At 44.2% G+C, this 26,428-nt stretch overlaps 1 protein-coding gene across 2 annotated transcripts in view; it reads right to left on the bottom strand.

Moving 5' to 3' along the window:
• ccbe1 (collagen and calcium binding EGF domains 1) overlaps nt 1-26,428 on the bottom strand; it is a 428,382-nt gene that overhangs the window by 20,206 nt on the left and 381,748 nt on the right. For both annotated transcript variants that reach the window (XM_085974219.1, XM_085974214.1), the window contains exons 3-5: nt 20,797-20,849; nt 14,574-14,708; nt 3,029-3,166 (exon numbers count right to left, since the gene is read on the bottom strand). In XM_085974219.1, coding sequence (XP_085830345.1) covers nt 3,029-3,166; nt 14,574-14,708; nt 20,797-20,849 — 326 coding nt within the window. The remainder of the gene's footprint in view (nt 1-3,028; nt 3,167-14,573; nt 14,709-20,796; nt 20,850-26,428) is intronic.

Genomic DNA, 26,428 nt, shown 5'->3' with positions numbered 1-26,428 from the left:
AAGTGCAACCCATACACTGGTCCATATCAAGAATTAAAAGATCCAGGTTTTGCACTGCTGTGAAACAACAGGTTATAAAAATTCTAAACTTTAGCAGATGAGTACTGGATGGTTGTCCCAATTATTGAAAGTTGAATAATGGCCATTTTTAAATGGGCTAATGTGGAGGCGGATTGAATGCGCCAATCTTTAAAACTAAAATGTGTCATTTTGTAATTACTAACACAGTCAAAGACACAGAGATCATATTTCTACACCATATCCAACAACAATAGAATCTGTAAGTGACCTTGCCATTTTCCATGATAAATTGTAAAAATGACTGTGCTCCGTATACTTGGTTAATTATAGTTTATAAAATTTGGCGTTTTTTGGAAAAAAATATTTGAGTACAATATATAGAGAGAGAGAGAATATTTGTGTCTGTTTTAGGACAATGCCAAGCTCCTAGTTCCACATGATTTGCAGTTGTACAAAAAAATGAATTATTCTGGGTTGGAATTGTGGAAAAACATTCTCAACTTTACTACCACAGGAATATTCCAGACAGGAACAGGGGACACCACAGAAGCAACCACTTTGTTTGGCTTTTTAATAACTGGTGCTGGGGTAGATTTCTGTCTTTACAGCCTTCAGGGTTAATCATTGCTCAGGCATAGCGCAGAAAGAAAAATCTGGCAGGGAGGTCCGCATGCCCCAACGGAACCCTCCGGGTGTTCCTTCTATTCATTTCAATGGAAGAAAAATCCGGCAGGCTCTGTAACAATCCTGCGAATCTCCCTACCAGATTTTCCATCTTGGGCTCCATCCAGGCGACGTTTAATGCCCAGGCGGCAAAGTGGAAAATCTACCTTACTCTTTTCTGCATAATGAAAGAAAGACAGACTGCAGGATACAGCAGCAACTAATATTATTACATTTCGCTGTGCTTGCAGTATACATTTATTTTGCTCCTCTTTTTCCTATAAGTGTTGGTCACCCATGTGACTGAATGCCCACAAAGGTGAGGGTGTAGTATTAGAATTCCTTGTTATAGTACATTTGCCTTCCCATTATGGTATGTATGAAGTAATTTGTAAAACCCTGCTGAAGAGAGATTTTTCTATCACATTTAACACAGTACCAGTATCCTTAGTGAGAAGGGCACAATAATTTTTCAGTGTGATTTTGGCCGTAAAAATGTTGAACTTGTGAGCCTTGCCTGAAAATGTTTGAGAGCCACTGCTTTAGTGGATAAATGCCTTCTGTTGTGTGCTACTGAGCCATAGGAAGGTTCCAGATTCACTTTGCAGTCTATGCTGAGTTAGCTGACCTCAGCCAAGAGGCAATAGGAGCATTACATTTGACCTCAATGCTCCTATGATAGAGAGGGAATAATTGGTCCTCATTCCTCCCCTTTGTCGATATGCAATGACTTTGGCTGGAAAGTGCATGTGTGTAGAGATCAGGTGAGAATAGAATCAAACTCAGTGACAATGCCTCCCACAGTCAAATAGCCTGCTCATACTCACTATCTCGGCTCATACATGAAGGATAGTCACCTGGGCAAGGTGCTGGAGGGTGATTGCCACCTGTGTATTCCAGCATAAGTCAGTGCCTTCAGCAGAGCAAGAGAAAATGGGAGGGAGGAAAAGCAAAAAGGAACAATCTATTCTGATGAAGTATTGAAGGCATGACTCAAATCCTCCTTCAGTAGTTGAAGGGCCAAAGGACAACTCCAGCCTAATTATTATGCAGATAAGCTGAATGGTCACTTACCATTCTAACTTCCTGTGAGTTCCTTGGTGTGGTTCTGAAAGAGAAATGTATAATGGTGTCACCCTAGTTTATAAAAACTCAGGGGGACAATTTTCAAATGTTCCTTAATTTTATTGCAATATTTTTGCGAGTAAATGTTTTATTTGTTAAGGTGAGGAATGTCAGGAATGTCAACCCTGGAAAATGGAACCCTTTCTTACTTCAGGTATCCAGCACTTCTTTGCAAGGTGTCACATGGGTTAGATACAAACTAAGATGCCATATACTCTGCTCTAAAATGTGCCTTAACCTCATAAAAACAACCTTTACTTTAGAAGTCCTTGTGGTTTCTGTTAGTGAGATAGCCAATTTTGTGCTGTGGCACACACCAACTAGGATTCAGAAGGAAATCAAACTCATTTCACCTAGGAACCTTAAACCAGCAGATGGATGAGACTTGAACCATAAGTTTAGATTGGATTCAAATCTGGGCCTTGAGCTAAAAGGAGAATGTGCACTATGTTGCCCAATCCCCTTTACTACATATTTGTTGTCATTCCCATTATAATGTTAGTATAGTCTTTCAATGGACTTGCAAAGAAAGCATGAATCCTGCCATTTTGCAGAATTATTCAATACAACCAAATATATCACCAAACAAGAGCTCACAAAGGGGCTATGAATTAATTTAGGTTTGTAAACTTCAGAGTTAAATGTAAAGTGAACCAAAGCAAGCCACTGGACCACTAGGGGGATCAGCATGTATTGAAAATTTACCCAAAGAGCACTTCAGTGCCGCTTTTGTCAAAGCTTCATGACCTTCTCTACAACATCGAGCAACTGACCCATTCAACAACATTCAAAGGGGCCACAATGTCATAGCAATTTTTAAAGCAGAATCATTTGCACTTCAATCTCATTTGAAAAGGAGCCACAACCTTACATTTTCCCCATCTCATGAAAAGTTGTTCCAATTGCAACCAAGTCATAAAATGCCAATTTGCAAATAATTTGTGATTTAAAAATGGCAATGTAACCATCTGTGAATTAGGTAAAATTGTTTTCCTCCCCTTAAGTACAGTTATGTATAGTTTCTGACACTAGAAGGTTCCCTTACAAGGACACATGTGAAAGAAAAAAAACTAGAACAGTAAGTAACCTTTCAGCTTATCCTCATTGAATAAATAAGGTGGAGTTGCCTGTCAACTTGATGCTTTATCTATGAAGGTAAAATAGTCTAATCGAAAATCAAAGTATTTTCATTCTTTATATTCATCAGCTCACAACTTACCACTTTCACTTTTGCTGCAAGTCTTCCCATCCTCTTTGAGATAGAAGCCTTCCTTGCATGCACATTGGTAACTGCCTGGTGTGTTGAGGCAGATATGAGGACAAACAGTCCCATTGCTTTTGGTGCATTCATCAATATCTGTCAAATAGACATTTAAAATAAAACATGCGTCAATGATCTAAAGAAAATTGTTTTAAAATGAAATTGTTTTAAAATTATTTTTTCAGCTTCCTTCATGGTTCAACTGGTTAAGATAGTGACAGCTGAACCATAAGAACCAGAAAGTTCCCAGGTTTGATTCCTGGTCTGTGATGAGTTAGCAGATCTCAGCCAAAATGGCAGAAGGGGTGCTACAATTAACCTCAGTGGGGAAAGCGTGCGCAGGAAAGGCTGCACGTGCGCATCGAACTTACATTTTTTTTGCAGGTTTTCCCGGGAGGGTAAGTCTCCAGAAGTTAGACATTTAAAAAGCAGTCGCAAGGCCTGCTTTTTACAAGGTAAGTGGTGAATTAATTAAAATTAAAACATTTTTTCCACAGGTTTATTATTTTAAAATACTTTAAAGAAAGGTAAGTTTCTTTTTAGCCCCGTTAGAAAATAAAATTATTTTTTTCAAAAATTTAAATTATTGTTTAAAATAGTTATTTCGTGTAATTTATAGTTTATTTAAAAAATGTGATGTTTTAAAAAAAATTATTTGAAGATTTAGTGATGTTTTGGGGCCCGTAGTATTTATAAGTTTTGACAGCTCTTATGAATGAAGCATTCCCTGCTACCATTGGCTCTCCATGGCCCACGTGATCCCAGGGGACGCATCGAACTAACTGCGCCCCTGGGATACGCAAGCACTGCGCGCCAGCAGTTGGAGGAGGCCCAGGATCGGAATTTCACGGGGGCCCACAGCTCGACGGCCGGTTCGCAAGGTAAGTGCAGGTCGGGGGCTTACACCCGCGGGAAGCCGCCCACATTTTAAAAATAAACTATAAATTACATGAAATAACTATTTTAAACAATCATTTAAATTTTTGAAAAAAGAATTACATTTTCTAACAGGGCTAAAAATAAACTTACCTTTCTTTAAAGTATTTAAAAATAATAAACTTGTGGAAAAAATGTTTTAATTTTAATTAATTCACCACTTTCCTTGTTACAAGCAGGCCTTGCGCCTGCTTTTTAAAAGTGTAACTGCTGGAGACTTACCCTCCCGGAAAAACCTGCAAAAAAACATAAGTTCAATGCGCACGCGCTGCCTCTTCGGCGCTCACGTTCGACTTCTGAACCCCTTCTTTCAGGGGAATGGAAGTGTCAGTTTCCCGCGTATGCGCAGTGCATGCATGAAACCGGCACTTTTGTTGGGCCTACGCGTGAGTACCCCGTGCGTACTCACGCGTAGGGACCCGAATTTCTGGGCCAATATATATTAATGATCTAGACGAGGGAACTAGATGTAATATCTCCAAGTTTGTAGATGACGCAAAGCTGGGTGGGCGTGTGTGCTGTGAGGAGGATGCCGAGAAACTCCAGTATGATTTGGACAGGTTGGGTGATTGGGCAGATGCAGTATAATGTGGATAAATGTGAAGTTATCCACTTTGGTGGCAAAAACAGGAAGGCAGATTATTATCTGAACGGCAATAGATTGGGAGACGGGCAAGTGCAATGAGACCTGGGTGTCCTTGTGCACCAGTCACTGAAGGTAAGCATGCAGGTACAGCAGGCGGTTAAGAATGCAAATGGTATGTTGGCCTTCATAGCGAGAGGATTTGAGTACAGGAGCAAGGATGTCTCGCTGCAGTTGTACAGGGCCTTGGTGAGACCACACCTTGAGTATTGTGTGCAGTTTTGGTCACCTTATCTGAGGAAGGATGTTCTTGCCATGGAGGGAGTGCAGCAAAGATTCACCAGACTGATAACTGAATTGGCAGGAATGACATATGAGGAGAGATTGGGTCTGTAGTGTATGTACCCGTCTATCTTTAAGGGAACTATTGAATGTAACCGTTCACCTTTAAGGGAACTACTTTAGGTGTGGCACTATTTGTTTGGCTTCTGTATACTGTAATACCGATAGTGACCACACCAGTATATAAGTGTTGTGGCATGATTGCTGGGGCAGATTCGCCCGGACCTTCGAATAGTAAAGACCTGTTTGTTTGTTACTTCTGAAGTTTGTGTATTTATTAACTGCACAACCCACAGACTTTACAGTGGCGACGAGTCCGATCGTACCCTGCGGCAAGACTACCAAAAGCAACGAAGAGCGTCGAAGAGAGACAACCGCCCTCGTCGTGCTACCAAAAGAAAACACGAGGCTGCAACAACAGAAAGCAGGAAGACTAACAACAAAAGCTGTATCAGCAACAGGCACTGACTACCCTTCTGCCACGGTGCGGAGTGAGCCGACCAGCAAGAAACAAGGCGGCCGAAGAGACTGTGAGTAGGGGAAGGTGTAGAAGTATCCGGAGGATAAGGGCAGAGCACTCAACCTCGGTCGAGGGGGAGCTGTGCCGGCCAAAAGTCGGGTCCAACGGCGTCGGGTGACAGCCGGACCGCGATCGGCGGGAAAACTCCGGGCAGCGACCGCAGCCACGAAGCGCTGAGCCTGCGAGTAGGCGCGGGAAGAGAAACCCAGCCGCAGCCGGGGAGGGAAACATCGGTCTGCGAGAGGGCTGGGGAGGCAAACGGGAACCGTGCGGGTGAGAGCCGGGTGCGGAGAGAGAGACTGCGAGGAGCCAGTCCAGCGGCTGAGCTGTTCTCCACCAACGGGGTACTCAGAGCCGGCAAAACCGAATGTGCGGGAGTGGGTGAGAGACACAGCCGAAAACGGGGTGAGAGACTGCGCGAGAGCCAGTCCAACGGCTGAGCTGTTCTCCACCAACGGGGTACCCAGGGCCGGTAACACCGAACGTGCGGGTGAGAGAGCGACAGAGCCGGGTACGGAGAGAGAGACTGCGCGAGAGCCAGTCCAGCGGCTGAACTGTCCTCCGTTAACGGGGTGTACCCAGCGCCGGTAGAGCCATGCGGGCGGGAGGAAAAGACATAGCCGAGTAAGGGGAGCTGTGCGGTAGCCAGCCAGCGGCTGAACCTGTCCGCTGTGGGGGAAGCGTACCCCTTCCACCGGGAAGAAACGCGGGAAGCCGCCATTAGGCAGAGAAGACGCCAGAAGCGGGAAACCGCCATTGAAGTGGGCGGGGCAAGAAAGGAAGAGCGGGAAACCGCCATTTTCGCGGGAAAACCACCATCTTGATTGACATACCGCCATTGAAGTGGGCGGGGAGAGAAGGAAAGAGCGGGAAACCGCCGATTTCGCGGGAAAACCGCCATCTTAGAAACAAACAAATAAATAAGAATACTTAAAGAAATACTGGTGCTGCTCCCAAGGGAAGAAAGATGCCTAAGCGAGGGAATATTAACGACTTTAATTCTGAAATAGAAGACTGGGCCACGTACGTGGAATGCATAGAGATCTATTGCGAAGCCAGCAAAATAGAGGAAGACGACAAGGCGATAACATTGCTAAACTCGATGGGGGCAAAAACATACGGGCTCTTGAAGCATCTAATAGCACCAAATAAACCAGCGGATCAGACCTTCGAAGAGATTGTGGCTGTGCTGAAGGACCACTTGAACCCCACACCGCTGATGCTGGCTGAACGATTCAAATTCTACGCAAGAACGCAGAAGAAAGACGAAAGCAATGCGGAATACTTGGTCGAACTGCGTAGGCTAGCGAAATACTGCCAGTTCGGAGGGAATCTGACAGAAGCGCTGCGGGACAAGTTCGTATGCGGATTGTCCAAAGAAGGGACGCAGAAGCGACTACTGGAAGAGAACGACCTCACACTGGACAGGGCTGTCCTTATAGCTGCATCGCACGAAGCCGCAGCGAAAGGAACGGCGGAAATGCAACTAAAGGCGGCGGCACTCGGGGTGGACCAAATTACTTCAAGCACAACAAAATGCTACCGTTGTGGGAAGACAACGCATGACCAGAATCAATGCTGGTTTAAGAACCAAGAGTGTAGGAAGTGTGGCAAACTGGGTCACATCGCGAAGGTATGCCGGTCCGGGAAAAAGACCAATAATCAAAGGAAGCCACCACCAGAAAAGTACAACAAGGTACACAAGGTGGCTGAGAAGAGTTCAGACGAACAGAATCCAGACTCAGACCCAAACAACCAGGAGCTGGGTAGTCTGAGAATCCACAATGTGGGTAAAGAAACGGATCTACAGGCCATCTGGGTCATACTAAAAATAGCTGGAGTCCAAGTAAGAATGGAGCTGGACACTGGATCAGCTCTATCAGTCATCAACCGAAGGGACTACCACCGGCTATTCTCTCACATACCTTTAAGAAATACCAAGTTCGTATTACAGACATACACGGGGCATAACGTATACCCCGTGGGGAAAATAAGAGTCAAGGTGAGAGATAGGGGTAAAGAACACCCAAGAATGAACTTGTACGTATTATCTGAGGGAGGACCACCACTTCTAGGACGGGAGTGGATTAAGAAAATAGACATGGAATGGCATTACCTAAAAGCCATAATGAGGGAGGACTCGGTGCAAGCTATTAGCTCAGATTCTGAAATGGATGATGATAAGACCAAGTCGGAAATGGAAGACAAGGCTAAAAGGGACTTGCCGACGATGGGAAAGAAAACGAAGACATGCAGAAGGACTTATGGTACCAAGAAGAATAAAGCTGCAGAGCAGAACTCCAGGTTGACAGAGAATTCTGAGCCTGTTCAAGCAAAGGATTCATCCATGACGGAAGAACACCGAGCTCGGACGCAAACTTATGTCAAAGTACGACAACAATTAGAACAGTTGAGTGACCGTCTCGTACAGGAGATGAAAAATATGGAAAAGTTCTGGGACACCGAATGGGGGAACCTGGAAAGACTACAGAGACAGCTAGCTCAAGCAGAGAGCGACCATAGAGCCATCGTGGTCAAATACCAATCACATTCCCCTGATGCTGTTCAGGAACTAGAATATTTACAGAATGAACCAAAGGAAGAGGAATCTTCAGGGAGCCAGGATTTTATTCCAGTTCTTCTCTACGACTCCTTACAAGCAGAGTGTGAGAAGTTGAAAGAACAGTATGAACAGGCCCAGGCTACAATTCTGGAGGGGGTTAACTCGGCAGCCTCCGAAAAGCTAGTTTCAGTAGAAGCATATGAACAACTAAAGGTTGAACATGAGCAAGAAGTCCAAAGGATGCAGGAAATTCTTGATGAACTCAAGGCCAAGACAGACTCATCGATAGAAGCTCCATCCATAGATGAGCAATTAGAGGTGAAAATCATGGCAGCGCATGAAAGACAGGATGTCCAAGAACTTATAAAAACATTGAAGGACACCCAAGACAAGTATGAGGTGGCAATGACCGAGGTTCAACAACTTGAAGAACAGATTCAACTGGGAATCCTTTCAGTGGAAGAACAGGACACTGTAAGAATGGTCCCTGAACATGAACTAGAGAGCATCAGGGCGCAACTTTGCCGAGCGCTGAAAGCCAAAGTTCAAGAGGAACATAAGGTGGAAGTATTGGAGAAAGAGGTGGATGAAATGGAGAAGACTCTGATCCACCGTGTTCCCAGGGAAGAGTTAACGGTCGGCCAACTCCTTCATATGCTGAAGGACAAGACTCGGCAAGGGGAACAATCTGAACACAAGCTTCAATCTTCAGGGGGAACGAGTTCGGAGCTCTCAAAAGTCACGGAGATAGCTGAGGTGGCAACACAAATTTTACAAGGATGCCAAAAGTACATTGAATCACGTCAAGGTGAACAGAAGAATGTGGAAACCGTTATTTCAGTAGAAGGGTTAAATAGCCTGATAACGCAATTACCGATGGAAAGGAAGGTATTGAACTCACAAATGAGGTCCGTCGTGAAGGAATGGCAGATAACCCAGGAAGAGCGGGATGAATATGAATGCATGAAGAAGGCTTTTCAAGAAAGATGTTTAGGGAAGGAACCACCGTCAGCTAACGTCCAGACGGGTGAGGAGGAAGAAGAAGTCTCTCTCGCTGGCCTAACTCAGTACGAACCTGAATATTACCATGACCTGTTGAGTGACACTGAATATTACGAGGATGTGGTCTGCCCAGCTTGTGATGAAAACTCTCAAAGTGCTGAAATCCGGATGAAGCACTTAAGGTCTAAGGAACATAGAGAGTTGGTGGCGCTACAGCTGGCAGCCGAGAAAGGAGCTCCGAGAGTTTCAAAAAGGCAGAAAAGAAAAAGAAGAAGCAGAAGATAATAACTGTCTAAAATATTAGCACTTCTACCATTCCAGGCGGGACATTACGAAAGGAGCTAAATTAGTTGAAAAACTGGAAAATGTCAAGACAGCCAGTTGGTTGTAAAAGTCCGCACTGCTGGTTCAACAGGACGAAAGTTCAAGCTGTTACGTCAAGAAAAAGGCTATGGAGGAGTCACGCTAGCCAGGTGAACCGGCTACACCAAAGAAATGTTGTTCGGAACGAGTCAAGATCAGAGACTGAATCTATGAACTGTTTCCGCAGAGACTGAACCTGTGAACTGTTTCCACCGAGATTATATTTGTAAATTGTTTTATATGACATTGACTCCACCGAGATTATATCTGTAATTTGTTTTATAGGAATTTGAAGATATGTATGTTTAACGGGGACTCTGTAAGTAATAAGCTAAAAAGGGAGGATTGTAGTGTATGTACCCGTCTATCTTTAAGGGAACTATTGAATGTAACCGTTCACCTTTAAGGGAACTACTTTAGGTGTGGCACTATTTGTTTGGCTTCTGTATACTGTAATACCGATAGTGACCACACCAGTATATAAGTGTTGTGGCATGATTGCTGGGGCAGATTCACCCGGACCTTCGAATAGTAAGGACCTGTTTGTTTGTTACTTCTGAAGTCTGTGTATTTATTAACTGCACAACCCACAGACTTTACAGGGTCGATTGGGCTTATATTCGCTGGAGTTTAGAAGAATGAGAGGGGATCTCATTGAAATTTATAAAATTCTAATAGGACTAGACAGACTAGATGGGGGAGTCCAGAACCAGGGGTCACAGTCTAACGATAAGGGGTAAGCCATTTAGGACAGAGAGGAGGAGGAATTTCTTCACCCAGAAAGTGGTGAACCTGTGGAATTCTCTACCACAAAAGGCAGTTGAGGCCAATTCATTAAATATATTCAAGAAGGAGTTAGATATATTTCTTAAGGCTAAAGGGATCAAGGGATATGGTGAGAAAGCAGGGACAGGGTACTGAGTTTGAATGATCAGCCATGATCTCATTAAATGGCGGAGCAGGCTCGAGGGGCCGAATGGCCTACTCCTGCTCCTATCTTCTATGTTTCTATGTTTCTATAAGAAATAGGAGCAGCAATAGGCCACTTGGCCCCTCAAGCCTGCTCTGCCATTCAATAAGATCATGGCTGATGTAGGGCTCAAAGCCACTTACAAGCCTGCTTCCCATAACCCTTCACTCCCTTATCTTGCAAAAATTTGTCTATCTCCACTATAAATGTATTTAATGACCCAGCCTCCACAGCTCTCTGGGGCAGAGAATTCCACAGATTTACGACCCTCTGAGAGAAGAAGTTACTCCTCATCTCAGTTCTAAAAGGGCGACCCTTTATTCTGAGACTGTGACCCCGTGTTCCAGATTTCCCCATGAGGGGAACCATCCTCTCTGTATCTACCCTGTCGAGCCCCCTCAGTATCTTTTATGTTTCGATAAGATCACCTCTCATTCTTCTAAATTCCAATGAGTATAGGCCCAACCTTCTCAACCTTTCCTCATAAGTCAAACCCCTCATCTCTAGAATTAACCTAGTGAATTGTCTCTGAACTGCCTCCAATGCAAGTATATCCTTCCTTAAATAAGGAGACCAAAACTGTACGCAGTACTCCAGGTGTGGTCTCACCAATACCTTGTACAGTTGTAGCAGGACTTCCCTGCTTTAATACTCCAACCCCCTTGAAATAAAGGCCAACATTCAGTTTGCCTTTTTGATTACTTGCTGTACCTGCATGCTAACTTTTTGTGTTTCATGCACAACGACCCCCAGGTCCCTCTGAACTGTAGCATTTTGTAATCTCTCTCCATTTAAATAATAGTTTGCTTTTTTATTTTTCCTGCCAAAGCGGATAACCTCGCACTTTCCCACATTATACTCCATCTGCCAAATGTTTGCCCACGCACCTAGCCTGTCTATATCCCTTTGCAGATTCTTTGAGTCCTCTGCACAACTTGCTTTCCCACCCATCATTGTATCATCCGCACACTTGGCTACATTACACTCGATCCCTTCATCCATTCTTGTTCTTGATTACTATCCAGTGACCCTTACTGAATTATCCATCCCAGCCCTGACCCAATTTCCTGAGTCAGGGCTCAAGAAGTATGCATGCCACAATTCTACCCATGGTGTGGGTTAAGATATGGGCAGCTGACATTTGGATTAGTTGAAGTTGATGGAGGGTGGAGGGTGGGAGGGAGCATTGGAATAGTTATATCTGGGTGTGACAAAGTCATGGATGAGGATTTCAGCAGGAAATAGACTGAGGCAGAAATGGAGGCGGGTAATATTATGGAGGTGGAAGAAGTGATTTTTGTTATGGAGAGGATATGGGGTCAGAAGCTCAGCTCAGAGTTGAATAGGATGCCAAGATTATGAACAGTCTTGTTCAACCTGAGTCAGTGTCCAGGGAGAGGGATAGAATTAGTGGTGAGCGTATGGAGTTTGTGGCTGGGCCGAAAATTATGGCTTTGGTCTTCCCAATATTTAACTGCACCCGTGTGGTCGCTGGTGTGCAACGGCCACCCCACGTTAAAAGAATTAACGCACAGGCATCATCCACCCTTTAAAATGAAGTTCGGGACATGGAACGTCAGGACCCTTATGGACAACCCCAATAGTGACAGAATAGACGTACTGCTATTGTTGCCCGGGAGCCCGCATTGGACTTGTCAGTCACCTGAGAACTCATTTTTAATGTGGAAGCAAGTCATCCTCGGTTCCGAGAGACTGCCTAAAAAGAAGACGATTTAACTGCAGGAAACTGCAGCTTGTCTAAGACTGGAACAGCCTGACAACACAGAGGTGGTGCAGTCTATACAGGTGGTGGAGAGATCGATCTGGGTGTACATGTAGAAACACACACCAGGTCTTTGGATGATGTCGGCTGTGAGCTAGAGGAGGGGGGCCAAGGATAGGTCCATGAGGAACTCCAGAGGTAACCGAATGAGGGCGGGAAGGGCTGAAGAAACAAACACAAATACTTCCAGAAAAACAGGTGGACACAACAAAAAAAAGAACATAGGGTCTGATGAAAGGGAGGAACTGAAAGAAATCAGTATTTGTAGGGAAATGGTGTTAGGGAAATTGATGGGATTGAAGGCCGATAAATCCCCAGGGCCTGATAATCTACATCCTAGGGTACTTAAGGAAGTGGCCCTAGAAATAGTAGATGCATTGCTGATCATCTTCCAACATTCGATGGAATCTGGAATAGTACCCATGGATTGGAGGGTAGCTAATGTTACCCCACTATTCAAAAAAGGTGGTAGAGAGAAAGCGGGGAATTACAGACCGGTAAGCCTGACATCGGTAGTGGGGAAAATGCTAGAGTCCGTTATAAAAGATGTAATAGCAGAGCACTTGGAAAACAGTGACAGGATCGGACAAATTCAACATGGATTTACAAAAGATAAGTCGTGCTTGACTAATCTACTGGAATTTTTTGAGGATGTAACTGGTAAAATAGATAAGGGAGAACCAGTGGATGTGGTGTATTTGGACTTTCAGAAGGCTTTCGATAAGGTCCCGCATAAGAGATTAGCGTGTAAAGTTAAGGCACATGGGATTGGGGGCAAGGTATTGACGTGGATAGAGAACTGGTTGGCAGACAGAAAGCAAAGAGTTGGAATAAACGGGTCTTTTTCCGAGTGGCAGGCAGTGACTAGTGGGGTACCGCAGGGATCGGTCCTTGGACCCCAGCTATTCACAATATATATTAATGATCGAGACAAGGGAATTAGATGTAATATATCCAAATTTGCAGATGACACAAAACTGGGTGGGCGTGTGTGCTGTGAGGAGGATGCCGAGAAACTCACGGATGATTTGGACAGGTTGGGTGATTGGGCAAAAGCATGGCAGATGCAATATAACGTGGATAAATGTGAGGTTATCCACTTTGGTGGCAAAAACAGGAAGGCAGATTATTATCTGAATGGCAATAGATTGGGAGAAGGGGAAGTGCAACGAGACCTGGGTGTCCTTGTGCACCAGTCGCTGAAGGTAAGCATGCAGGTGCAGCAGGCGGTTAAGAAGGCAAATGGTATGCTGGCCTTCGTAGTGAGAGGGTTTGAGTACAGGAACAAGGATGTCTTGTTGCAGTTATACAGGGCCTTGGTGAGACCACATCTTGAGTATTGTGTGCAGCTTTGGTCGCCTTATCTGAGGAAGGATTTTCTTGCCATGGAAAGAGTTCAGCAAAGATTCACCAGGCTGATACCTGGGATAGCAGGAATGACGTATGAGGAGAGATTGGGTCGATTGGGCTTGTACTCGCTGGAGTTTAGAAGAATGGGAGGGGATCTCATTGAAACTTATAAAATTCTGACAGGACTGGACAGACTAGATACAGGAAGGATGTTCCCGATGGTCGGGGAGTCCAGAACCAGGGGTCACAGTCTAAGGATAAGGGGTAGGCCATTTATTCAATTCAATTCAATTCAATTTTATTTGTCATATATGCAGCAGACGTGTGTACTGCACAATGAAATGTTGATTTTTACGAGTCCTCCCATTTAGGACAGAAATGAGGAGGAATTTCTTCACCTGGAGAGTGGTGAACCTGTGGAATTCTCTACCACAGGAGGCAGTAGAGGCCAATACATTAAATATATTCAAGAAGGAGTTGGATATATTTCTTAAGGCTAAAGGGATCAAGGGGTATGGGGAGAAAGCAGGGACCGGGTACTGAATTTGGATGATCAGCCATGATTGCATTGAATGGCGGAGCAGGCTCGAGAGGCCGAATGGCCTACTCCTGCTCCTATCTTCTATGTTTCTATGTAAAAACATACAGTTTATGAATTCATGCTCTCACTGCAGAATCAGCTTGTTTGTAGCATTTATTGTGAATGGACTTGCTGCAATTCTAAAGGATTTGACCAGATCTTCAGACCTGAGGATGCAGGAGGAAAGCTTGTGCGTCTATGTCATTAAATTTTATTGTTGATCTGATTCTTGTTTTTCCTATAAAAATAGAAGCTGGATTCTGTCTGCGGTAATCTTCACTCAACAATCACTTTCAGCAGGTTTTAGCTAGCTTGCTAGATGGGCTGCTTCATGTAAGGTACTTATTCAGACAGAAACGATGAGATTGATATAGTTTGTTAACTCCTTTATGAGGGTATATAAGTGTGGGTATGAAGGTGTTCATAAGTAGACGCTTGATGCTGTGATGTTTGTATAGGTGTGATGGGCGAGAGTTGGCATGAATTCAATGGTGCAAGTGTTCATACTGACCAAGACAATATGGCTTCTCTCTGTTCCTGTGTTTCACACGGTCAAAGTAGTATCCCCGGTAACATGTACACAGCACTCTGCCAAAGTTATCAGTGCACTGTTGTTCACATGGAGCTCCTAAACACACATCATAATCTGGAACAGAAACAAAAAGATGAGAGTTATCACTGAATGATTAAAAAGATCTCATAGAAGACTCAGAGCTGCAAGATTCAAACTGGAAAAGGGTATCTCAGGCTCGGACTTGGGACTCCTGCCATTTATAATAAATGTCAATGATTTTTATGAGGATACTAAAAGCAACAATTCAAAGTTTGTAGATGGTAGTTTTGGAGATGGAGCAAATAATGAGGAGGAACACAACCAACATTAGGAGGATTTTGAACTTAGCAGTCTAAACCAATTGAAACCAAGCACAGTTCAAAGTAGACAAATGCAAAACAATTTCTCTCAAACCACGAACCAAAGTAGGCAGTATAGGGCTTATAGTCTGGTCCTTGTGCAGCAGTGGGTCTGGGCGAATTGTTCAGGCTCCCTGGGATGAATTTCCACATTTACCCTTGGGCCAAAACTGGGCGGTAGTGGATTGGCTGCTCATTTTACACCCCACCTTAGTTTCATTTCCATTAGAGCCACGCCCATATGTTCCATTGGTACGTTGTGTAGAGCCTCGCCAATGGTCCTTAAAGAGTCCGCTGTAGGTTGCTCCCATAAAATGCAATGGCATTGATTTTGTGGGGCCAGGCAGAGCTGCTTTTGCTCACACAAAAATCTTCTCACCCACAGCTGGTCCCTTCAAGCCCTTCTTCTGGGGTTTGCCTCCCCTCTTTAAGATTTGACTTTCGTCTCGGCTCCCGCTGCCGGCATGTCCGCAGTAACCGCCCCTCCCCCCACGATTGACTTACTTTCCTTATTGTGCTCCTTCAGCTCAGCTCCGCTGAGAAGACACTGGTAGTTCTGCTCCCCTCCCTGCAACAGTGCTCACAGCTCTCCAGTATTAATCAAAGAGACTGTCCTTCAAAATGATTCTGACCTCTCAGAAAGGAGTTAGGGCAGGTGGCACAAGTGCTCCACGCTGTGCCCACCCGAAGGTTGCCCAAATAGAAATTTCCAAGACTGAGATGAGTAGATTTTTGTTTAGTAAACGTGTCAGCGGGAAAAACTTTTTTGTAAAGAACATAAGATATAAGAGCAGGAGTAGGCTCAACCCCACTCCTCCATGTCTGAAGTCTCAATTCCTCAAACTGGGTGCACCTCAGCACTTACACCAAGATGTGCCACGCCACAGATTTTCAGGGGCACTATATACAGAGATTCAAATAAAAATGAGAATTTTTAAATTGTATTTGAATCTCTATATATAGTGCCCCATAAAATCTGCGGAGTGGCAAATCTCGATGTAAGTGCTGAGGTACACCCAGCCCGATCTCCAACACTGACCCTACCAAAGTTGACCAAAAGGGAAGGTCCCACAATGAAAGATAGCTTCAGTGGGCTGGGGTGGCTGGGGCCCTGCCCTACCAAAACCATCACAGTGTCTGGGGTCAGGACAGTGGGGTCAGGTCTGCTCCTGGAAATAACTAATTTGGTGTCCTCATGGCATAGGAAGGATACGAGGCTTTACAGAGGGTGCAGTGCAGATTTACAGGATGCTGATGGTATGAGGAAATATAAATACAAAGAAAGACTTCAAAAATCAGGGCTTTTTTAGTTAGAGCAACACAAATTACGGAGTGATATGATAGAAATGTATAAAATAAAGAAAGGATGGGACAGGGTAGATTGGAGCAGACAGGGTGAAGAAAAAGAGGCTGTAGATACAAAAATAATGTGAGAGATTTAGACGAGAGTGGAGGAGAAACTTCTTCTCACAGTGAGTTGTGAGGATGTGGAATTTGCTTCCAGGGTTAGGGATTGAGGCAGAAAATGCGTCAACATTCAAGATTAGATTAGATAGGTGGATGAAGGAAAAGGAGTTAAAGCGATATGAGAACAGGGTGGGTAAATATGATTAGAATAATTTTCTCACATGGAGGGTAAATGACAACATGGACTGGTCGGGCCGAATGGCCTGTTTCTGTGTTTGAACTTCTGTGTATTCCTATGTGAATCTGCTTGCCTTGGTGGCAGTTCAGAGAAGGTTCATTAGGTTGATTCCTGGGATGGAAGGGTTGTCTTATGAGGAAAGGTTGAGCAGGTTGGGCCTATAATCATTGGAATTTAGAAGAATGAGAGGTGATCTTATTGAAACATATAGGGGGAAAAATTCAGTATTGCCCCGTTTGGGGCGCGATTATCGGCCGTGCGCAAAGTTTAGCGCCTGCCGCTAATTATCGCCTCCAACTGCAAACTTGGCTTTTATCGCCCCTGGAGTTGATTGAAGCACTAAATCAGGCGCTACACACCTGTCTTAAGGCACAAAGGCTGAGGAGCGAGGCGCTACCTCAGAGCGCTGGCTAAGCTCATGTGATGTCAGTCAGCAATGGAACACAGACACAATAGCGCCAGCCAGTTCTTAAATGGGAGGGTTGATCTTGCTCTACATCAACATCCTGCTCATTGCAGCCTTGAATCTCAGCCTGGAGAGACCTGTACATCAAATCTGCTGGAAAGAACAATGGAGAGGCCCAGGGAAAGAGCTCAGAGTGCAGCCCCCACAGTCTCTTCTAAATCAATACAAGGAAGGGCAAATCAAAATGAACCTGCAAAGTTCTGCTCAGTACCCAAAACTCCTTCACACAGCATTGAATCTCTCCAGAAGTCTCTCTCTCTCTCAGAATGCGTGGTGCAAAAATGTCACCAACAAAAAAAGGCAGGAAGCAGTCGCCTTTAAATAGCGCTCCCCCAGTCCCTTCCTGACTGCAAAATGCTCCCCTAAACCTGTCGTTGCTAGCGGCAGGCGGTAAGGCAGGGGGCACCACTCAATATCCGGGGTGTTGCACACTCGACTGACGTCACGATCTGCCGGCGCAGGAGATTGTGGTGGTAATATTTAGCACTGCTGCAAAATGTCTAGTTAATTTCGTGAGCGGCACAAACATCGCTGCGCACGGGCGCCAGTTACTTTGCGCTCCATTAGCGCCCTCTTAAGGTGCTAACGGGAGGCGCAAACCAACTGAATTTTTACCCCATAAGGTATTGAGGGGGATGGACAGGGTAGATGCTGAGAGGAAGTTTCCCCTCATGGGGGAATCTAGGACGAGGGGGCATAGTCTCAGAATAAGGGGTCACCATTTACCCCAGAGAGCTGTGGAAGCTGTGTCATTGAATATATTCAAGGCTGAGATAGACAGATTTTTGAGCAACAGTGGAGTCAAGGGTTATGGGGAATGGGCAGGAAAGTGGAGTTGAGGCCAAAATTGGATCAGCCATGATCTCATTAAATGGCGGAGCAGGCTCAAGGGGTCGAATGGCCTGCTCCTGCTCCTATTTCTTATGTTCTTATGTCCTTATCTCCTTAGCGTGCCAAAAATGAAGGATGGCCAAACTATTCAATTTGAATCAGCTGACCCACAAGTAAAGATAAGGGGATCCAGGCTTAGTCCAGAAGCATTGTTTGTACTTGAATACTGGTGTAGTTGTGAGGGCTACAGTTTTTTTCATGTCTTTTGTTTCAATATATTTTCAAAGGATTCTGAACGATATATCATCGGTTGACTTTATGCTAGTCAGCAGTCAGCCAGAAGCCAGCAGGCAGACTGAGCTAAATTAGTGGTTCCGTGGTAGCGTTTTACTTTGTAAGAAGTAAGCAAACATGTTTCCAGGAACAATTTTATGTTCAAAGGTAGTGCTAGAGAAGTATTTTTGTTCTGATATTTCAAAGAGTATAACAGAGGTTGTAATTACTGTAAATGTAGACCCTGAAATTACAGCGGTGGATTGGCCGTATTTGCACAAATGATTCTGAAATTCCACCAGTCAATGGTCTGCAAAGCTGAATCCAGCAGAATTTCATGGGTAAGCTCATTGACATATCCATTGGAGGATCCATTGGCACAAATCCTGTATAAAACGGGAAGTAATGTGCTGGGGGCGCTTGAAAATTAGAGTGCAGCCTTTAAAAAGCCAATTCTGGTTTAAGATTGCAGCAGCAGGCAAGTAGCAAAATATTTGGTTCACTCCCCTGACATTAAGGAGCTCACCCACCATGAGGAGCAGGTCATAGTGCTGATGAAGAGGCACTCTGCTCTTGCCATGGGAGATGGTGAGGTTGGGGCCCTATTTCTGCTACCAGGTTATGGACTGCAGAACTACACATCCCTGTCAAGCACCACACAGCCGCAAGCTTCCACCCCATTCAATGTCTCCTTAATCCCAAGGCAGTAATGCTCACCCATTCTTAACTTGTACCCTCCTATCCTGCAAATCCATCACATTAATGGGGGTAGTTAATGAGGAAGAGGAGGAACATGATGGTGATGCTGAGGAGGAGGAGGAGGAGAGACAGAACATCTTCCTCGTGGATTATGAAGGCGCCAAAGGCAAAGAGGATGATGATGAAGACAGATTAATTCCTGCACCAACATCCCTCCCCGTGCTTCTCTGCCACAGCCTTCATGATCTCATCCCCTGCATCACTTACTGTTTACCTCCCACACAGCAGTTCAAATACTTTTACCCAGGGGGAATTAGATAGTGTTAGTGAAGATTTTGGCACTGGATAATTCACAGAACATGTGGGAGCCAGAGGAATGGGTGAGGATATGCCACCTTCCAAGTGAACACCGAACATTGCCTGAAAGGGTGGTTGAAGCAGATTCAAAAGTAACTTTCGAAAGGGAATTGGATCTATACTGAAAAAGGAAAAATTTGCAGGGCTTTGGGGAACGAGCAGGGGAGTGGGACTAATTGGTTAGCTCTTTCAAAGAGTCAGCACTGGCACGATGGGCCAAATGGGCACCTCTGTGCTGTATGATGGTATAATTCTATGAAATGGTTGCCCACAGCAGTTGCAACTGACAGGGAATTTTCTTTTTCATTGCATGCATCAATGAAAAGTGTGGTAGCTTCATTGGAATCTGCAGCAGTGCCCCACCTAAGAAGTGGCCAGGGATGAGTCAGTGCCTACACTTCCATGATAGCACAGACTGCTATCTGGTGGCAGTTGGGGATAGAGGAAAATTGGCTTCCAGACCCTGAGTTCTTGAACTCACTTCCTAGATCCTTCCACGTTGTCACTTTCCTCCCTGTTTTTAATAACCTTCTTAAAATGCTTCTCTTTGACTGAGTCTTCTACCCTTTCAACTTCCTTAGTTTTCCCAATCTCCTCTTGCTCAGCATCTGCCATTTTTCCTGTACAACCTAAAGCTTCTTGAGATCTCTTCCTGTACATAAGGAGCATTACATAAATAGTACAGTCAAGTAAGAGCAACTTACATTTCTATGGTGCTCCTCATGAATTTGGTAAAAAAAAAAAGCTTTGGGTGATGGAGTGGGAAAGAATAGATTGGATAATGATTACTCCTGGCTATCCTTGCGAGGGACCCCCAAAATCCAAATGCGACTTGGATTTTTTTGGTAGGTAAAGCCCTGAGAAATTAAGGAATTTAGCAGATCTATTTTTTTCTGTATACACTTAATCCGAGGATTCCTTCCAGTTGTACCTATTGGGCTCCAACTTTTGTGCTTCAGAAACCTCCTGAATCATCTGTTCCTCATATTTTATCACACATTGTGCATCTATGCAAAGTGGTTTTCAAGTCTGCTTTTATGCAAGCTTTGGATCCAATGTTGCCTGACTCAAATTTAGGCAGGCAGTTGGAGACTGGCTCAAGGAGGCAGTCGCATATCACTTTGGCTTTGGACTGGTTGCAATCTTACTGGCGTTTAGGCAGACCTTTAATTAACTGTGTGTATAAAAAAAGCTTAAGGAAAGGGCCTCTCTGTTTCTACCAATGAGCATTAATTGCACTCTGGGAACTATCTGTTGTTAGTAGAAAATCAATGTTCCTTCTATTTGTTACTAGTTTTGTTTCACTTTTCTATCACATCTCAGTGTCCACATACATTATGAATAAATTACTATGATGTAGAAGGAGGTAGTCTCACTCTGCTTGGCTTCAGAGTCAGTTCAAGACTTGTCATCTGGTTTAGATTCCACAAGTTTATCAGTGGTACAAAACCAAATCAGCTTCACACCAATGCTAAACTTTTAGTACGAATGCACTGGCATTTCTTCAAATGAAGCCACTTTCTTCTCCACAAAGTTATTGGTGTCGCTTACCTTCTGGGATGCATTGGCCAAGAACAAATTTATAACCTCGACAGCATTTCTTTCTGAAAAAGAAAATAGATATTTATTGCACAGGACAGAACCACGTAACAAATGAGCTCATTTTAAAGCAACCATGTAATATATCACATGTTTTAAATTAATTGAAAATTTAGATAAGATACTTACTCTCATTATTTTAAAACTATGATTAAAAGGTAAACTTTCCGATTGCGTGCTCCTGGCGTGGAAGCTACCTCACTGGGAAATTGGGAAATTACACGTGCACTCACCATTATTTTCCATACATTAAAATTAACGTAAAATCATGGTCACATGCAATTTCCTGATATATTCTCCTAGCTGGTCAAGTCCAGCTCTACCTTAAAATCATTTGTAAAAAGTCTTTGGGGGTGAAATTGGATGCATTTGCACCTCCCATTAGTGCCCCCGAGGGCACTAACAGGGTGCAAATGGCTTTGCGACCTGGCGCGGCGCTGACATCTACGCCTGCCATATTCGGCGGGAGTTTTGCGGTGGCGTAATGGTGTATTGGTCCGATCTCCTTCGCCTGAAGATCGTGACGTCATCGCCGTGTGCATCGCCCTGGACCCGAAAACACCGACAGCTGCAGGAGGCGTGCATCGGGTGGCCGGCCGCTTCGGGGGTGATGATTAAAGGCGAGGTGGCCGAGGTAAGTGGAAAAAAAACGTACCTTTCCTATTCTAGTTTTTATCGCGGGTTCCCGCCCACAATCAATCAGCCCGGCACTCTGCTTGAGTGTTGGGCTGAACGCGTGGGATCGCAGCTGCCTTGGTGGTCCAGGTAGGTACTTTTTAAATTGCAGCGCCTGCAGCGATGGCCCTTCCCTTTAAGGGAGGGAAGGAGCCTTTGAACGAGGCAGTGCTGCTCGGCCCATTGTGCAATGCTGCTGAAGTCTCCGCCCCGCTCTCCAACGTTAGTGCCTTAAGAAGGAAGTGGAGCACTTGATTTAGCTCTCCACTTCCCTCTTGGCGCGTTAAAACGCAATTTCGCGGTCACCGGCGCTAATTAGCGCCGGGTGCTAAAGTTAGTGTCCAGGCGATGTTAGCGCCCCAAAATGGTTGATACTGAACTTTTCCCCCTTTAAATCTAATTTTTTGGCTATGCCATAGTGGAGTATTACAAAATTATATAATTCTCTTCAGGCCAGAAACTTTGACAAATGTAATTGTGACAAAATTTACATAATTTTGTCTAAGGCTTGATTAGTGACCGTTTCTTTAAAACCCAGTCATTGTGCTTAGAGAGTTTAACAGCCAGCTAAAGGCTGCTGCAACAGAAGGGAAATGGTGAGCGTCTAACTTCTCAAAGGTTGGTGTGGAAGTGCTGCTGTCCCAAATTTGAGAACGGAGGGGTGCCATTGTTGAAATACCAGGGAAGACGCTGTCACATGCAGCAGCATGGGCCATGTGGAAGAAGGTAGCTGTGGCTGTTGAAGTAAAGCTGGGACACTGGACTGGTGACGTATAAAAGCATAATGGAAGTGTATTGTGACTTCTTGTGCAAGAAGCTGAGCCTGTCATCACAAATAACCTGCACATTTAGAGAGTGAAAGTCTTTGTGGTTCATATCAATATGGGGGTTTACATTTGAGCACACAATGTGCAATCAATAGTCCTCACAACCCTGGGCATTCCAGAGATTCATAAAAATGTGATTGGCCTCTCAGTCATCTGTCTAGAAAGGAAGGAAGGGCTTGCATTTATATAGCGCCTTTCACCAACTCAGGACGTCCCAAAGCACTTTACAGTGAATGAGGTAGTTTTGAAGTGCAATCACTGTTGTAATGTAGAAAACACAGCAGCCAATTTGCACACAGCAAGGTCCCACAAACAGCAATGAGACAACCAGATAATCTGTTTTAGTGATGTTGGTTGAGGGATAAGTATTGGGCCAGGATACCGGGGAGATCTCCCCTGATCGTCTTCGAAATAGTGCCATGGGATCTTTTATGTCCACCTGAGAAAGAAGAGGGGGACTCGATTTAATGTCTTAGCTGGAAGATAGCACCTCCGACAGTGCAGCACTCCCTCAGTACTGCACTGGAGTGTCAGCCTAGATTTTGTGCTCAAGTCTCTGGAGTGGGACTTGAACCCACAACCTTCTGACTCAGAGGAAGAGGGAGTGAAAGCCTTGTGGTTCTTATAAATATACGGGTTTTCATTTGGCCGCACAATGCCACATGAGTGCAATCAATAGTCCTCACAACCCTGGGGATCCACCGATTCTTAAACATTTGATGGCCCTCTCAGTCATCTGTCTAGGAGCATTGTCAAATTGTATAAATTGAGTTGCCATGGCAAATAGGGCATTGGTGACATGCTTTATAGAGGAGTGCATAGCCAATTGGCTGATCTGACAAAAGTCTCCTGTGGCATCCTGGAATGACCATGTGGTGTAAAGTTGAGAGCTGTGGTCACTTTCTCTGGCACAGTCAGAGGTATACATGTTGTGGACCTTGGTTGCAGATCTGGCTGCAGCAATGAACAAAGTTCTATCAAAGCTTCATGTCTGAAGTGCAGCCTCCTGAAATCTCCTTAGTTCCAGGTAAAAAGGTCTTGGAAAGTGCACCTGGGTAGATAGATCATGCTTAATGGGTAGTGCTGGGAGGGTCTGGCTATCCTTTAATGCTGCCTGATTAATATGAGTTCCCTTTCAACTTCCTGCAGCTTCTCTTCCTTGAGCATGTATATCATGTACAACAACAACAACAACTTGTATTTATATAGAGCCTTTAACACAGTAAAACAACTCTACTGCTCTATTTTCTTTGGGTAAGAGGCTAGAAAATTCATCCCCATATATGTTGTGATCAGGAGGAAAGAATATGATAAATAATCCATCAGAGATAAATGTTTGCGTGCACATGATGTCTGAGTATGCATTGTGTTAGAATGCATGTGGGGTTAGAGTGCATGTGGGGTTAGAGGGCATGTGGGGTTTGAGGGCATGTGGGGTTTAAGTGAACTTATAGTAAACAAAAGGTTGTTTTTCTCTTTCCACTATTAATTATATGGCCAATCTTTGACAATGGTAAGGAAATCTGTGAGCGAATGTAATGGATCAATCAGGTCATTTAAACAATGAGCACCTTAGACTCCGTATTGTGCTTTTCCTTAACACCTTGTGGAGCCCACCCTAGCCTGACTGAACTCTAACCTCATGATTTATCTTTTGAAATACCTTTTATGACCTTGGGTTTTAACCCCTCACATGTTGGTTCCGGCAATGAAAAATACAAGTTAAAAATTCAATAAAGGCAAAAAAAAATATCAATTTCTCTCACAGGGATATATTGTTGGGCTTAATAATCTTTTCCTGTTTCTAAAAATTCTTCTGTTCTTTGAAGCATAAGTCAATTAGCTCTTTTTATTTGCAATTTATGAAATCCTCGTGTTTAGTCTTATGAGTTGCTGTCTACTGATAATGTTTAATCAACTACAGAAAATGACAATCTGCACTTCCAACTGGGGATTATCCTAAAAAAGCATTCCGTCAAGCTCTACGGGTATAAAATTACAGTTTGAGCATACAGTGCAAGAACAGTTGATTTTTCCTAATATTTGAAAGCATCCTTGTAATATTTAATAAATATACTGCCCAGTAGTTTTCACAGGGGCATTGTAGAAACTCTTATTGTGTTCACTTATTTACTTTGATAATGTAAAAATAAACTTTAACCATGGGAAAGCTATATTTAACTTCCATGTAAAGGAACATAATCCCAGGACTTTATATCCAAAATTCCTGTAAAGGCTTTCTGGCATGTAACCATCCAGAAACAGTATCAGCTTTCTTCTAAAACCAAATAGGATTCCATGAAAGTGAAGAACTGAGTATCAAAGATAAACAAAATAAAATTGCATTTATTAATTTAGCTAAGTGCAAGATTAAAAAAAAAGTGCCACTGCACATAAAAATTACAAGATTGTTGAAACTTTTCCAGTCAGCACCTCATGATCTCCATTGGTCAGGCTTCTGCTAATTCTTTGAACAAAGAGAAGTGTCTTGTTAGGGAGCTATGCCACTCTAGCAAGTGTGGTTAATTGCTTCAGATTACAGAAGCATTCCTGAAAGGCTGTTGCTAAGTGCACCGCTGGATATAGAACTGCACCAAATGCAATTGTGATCCAGGTTCAATCTTCAATCTCTGCTCAATTGGCTGATTACAGGTTGGGTCGTACAAAAGGCCTTAAGTGTTGGAAAAACCCTTATAAATCATTGGTTTGGCCTCAGCTGGAATATTGTGCCCAATAATGGGCAACACACTTCAGGAAGTAAGTCAAGGCCTTAGAGAGGGTGAAGAGGAGATTTACCAGAATGGCACCAGGGATGAGGGATTTCAGTTACGTGGAGAGACGAGAGAAGCTGGGATTGTTCTCCCTCGAGCAGAGAAGTCTAAGGGGAGATTTTATAGAGGTGGTCAAAATTATGAGGGGTTTTGAAAGAGTAAATAAGGAAAAACTGTTTCCACTGGCAGGAGGGTTGGTAATCAGAGGACACAGATTTAAGTTATTTGGCAAAAGAACCAGAGGGGAGATGAGGAGAATTACTTTATGCAGTGTGTTGTTATGATTTGGAATGCACTGCCTGAATGGGTGGTGGAAACAGATTCAATAGTAACTTTCACAATGGAATTGGATAAATATTTGAAGGGGAATAAATTGCAGAGCTAATTGGATAGCTCCTGCAAAGAGCTTGCGCAGGCACAATGGGCCGAATGGCCTCCTTCTGTGCTGTATGATTCTATGACTCATTTACAGGCTGAGATAGGAGAAATTATAATGGGGAAGAAGGAAATGGCAGAGAAATTAAACAAATACTTTGGGCTCGATTTTGCCAGGCCCGAGTGGTGGGATTGGAGGCGTGTGAGGTGTTAAAATTGCAAAAACTGGCGGGCGGCCCCGATCCCGCCTCCATCCCGCCACCGAGCAATTTTCCCACATGCGAGTTTTCTGACCCCGTCTCCATCCCACTTCCCATAGAAACATAGAAGATAGGAGCAGGAGTAGGCCATTCGGCCCCTCGAGCCTGCTCCGCCATTCAATGAGATCATGGCTGATCATCCAAATTCAGTACCCTGTCCCTGCCTTCTCCCCATATCCCTTGATCCCTTTAGCCTCAAGAAATATATCCAACTCTTCCTTGAATATATTTAATGAACTGGCCTCCACCGCCCTCTGTGGCAGAGAATTCCACAGGTTCACCACTCTCTGGGTGAAGAAATTCCTCCTCATTTCAGTCCTAAATGGCTTACCCCTTATCCTTAGACTATGACCCCTGGTTCTGGACTCACCGGCCATCAGAAACATCCTTTCTGCATCTAGTCTGTCCAGGCCTGACAGAATTTTATAGGTTTCGATGAGAACCCCTCTCAAACTTCTAAACTCCAGTGAGTATAAGCCCAATTGACCCAATCTCTCCTCGTACGTCATTCCTGCCATCCCAGGTATCAGCCTGGTGAATCTTTGCTGCACTCCCTCCATGGCAAGAACGTCCTTCCTCAGGTAAGGTGACCAAAACTGCACACAATACTCAAGGTGTGGTCTCACCAAGGCCCTGTACAACTGCAGCAAGACATCCTTGTTCTTGTACTCGAACC

Source organism: Somniosus microcephalus, chromosome 2, assembly GCF_052327205.1.
Source record: "Somniosus microcephalus isolate GS21.2 chromosome 2, FLI_Smic_1.0, whole genome shotgun sequence".
In the NCBI taxonomy this organism is placed as follows: Eukaryota; Metazoa; Chordata; class Chondrichthyes; order Squaliformes; family Somniosidae; genus Somniosus; species Somniosus microcephalus.
The sequence above is the reverse complement of the archived record's forward strand: the minus strand, read 5'-3'. Positions and strand labels throughout refer to the sequence as shown.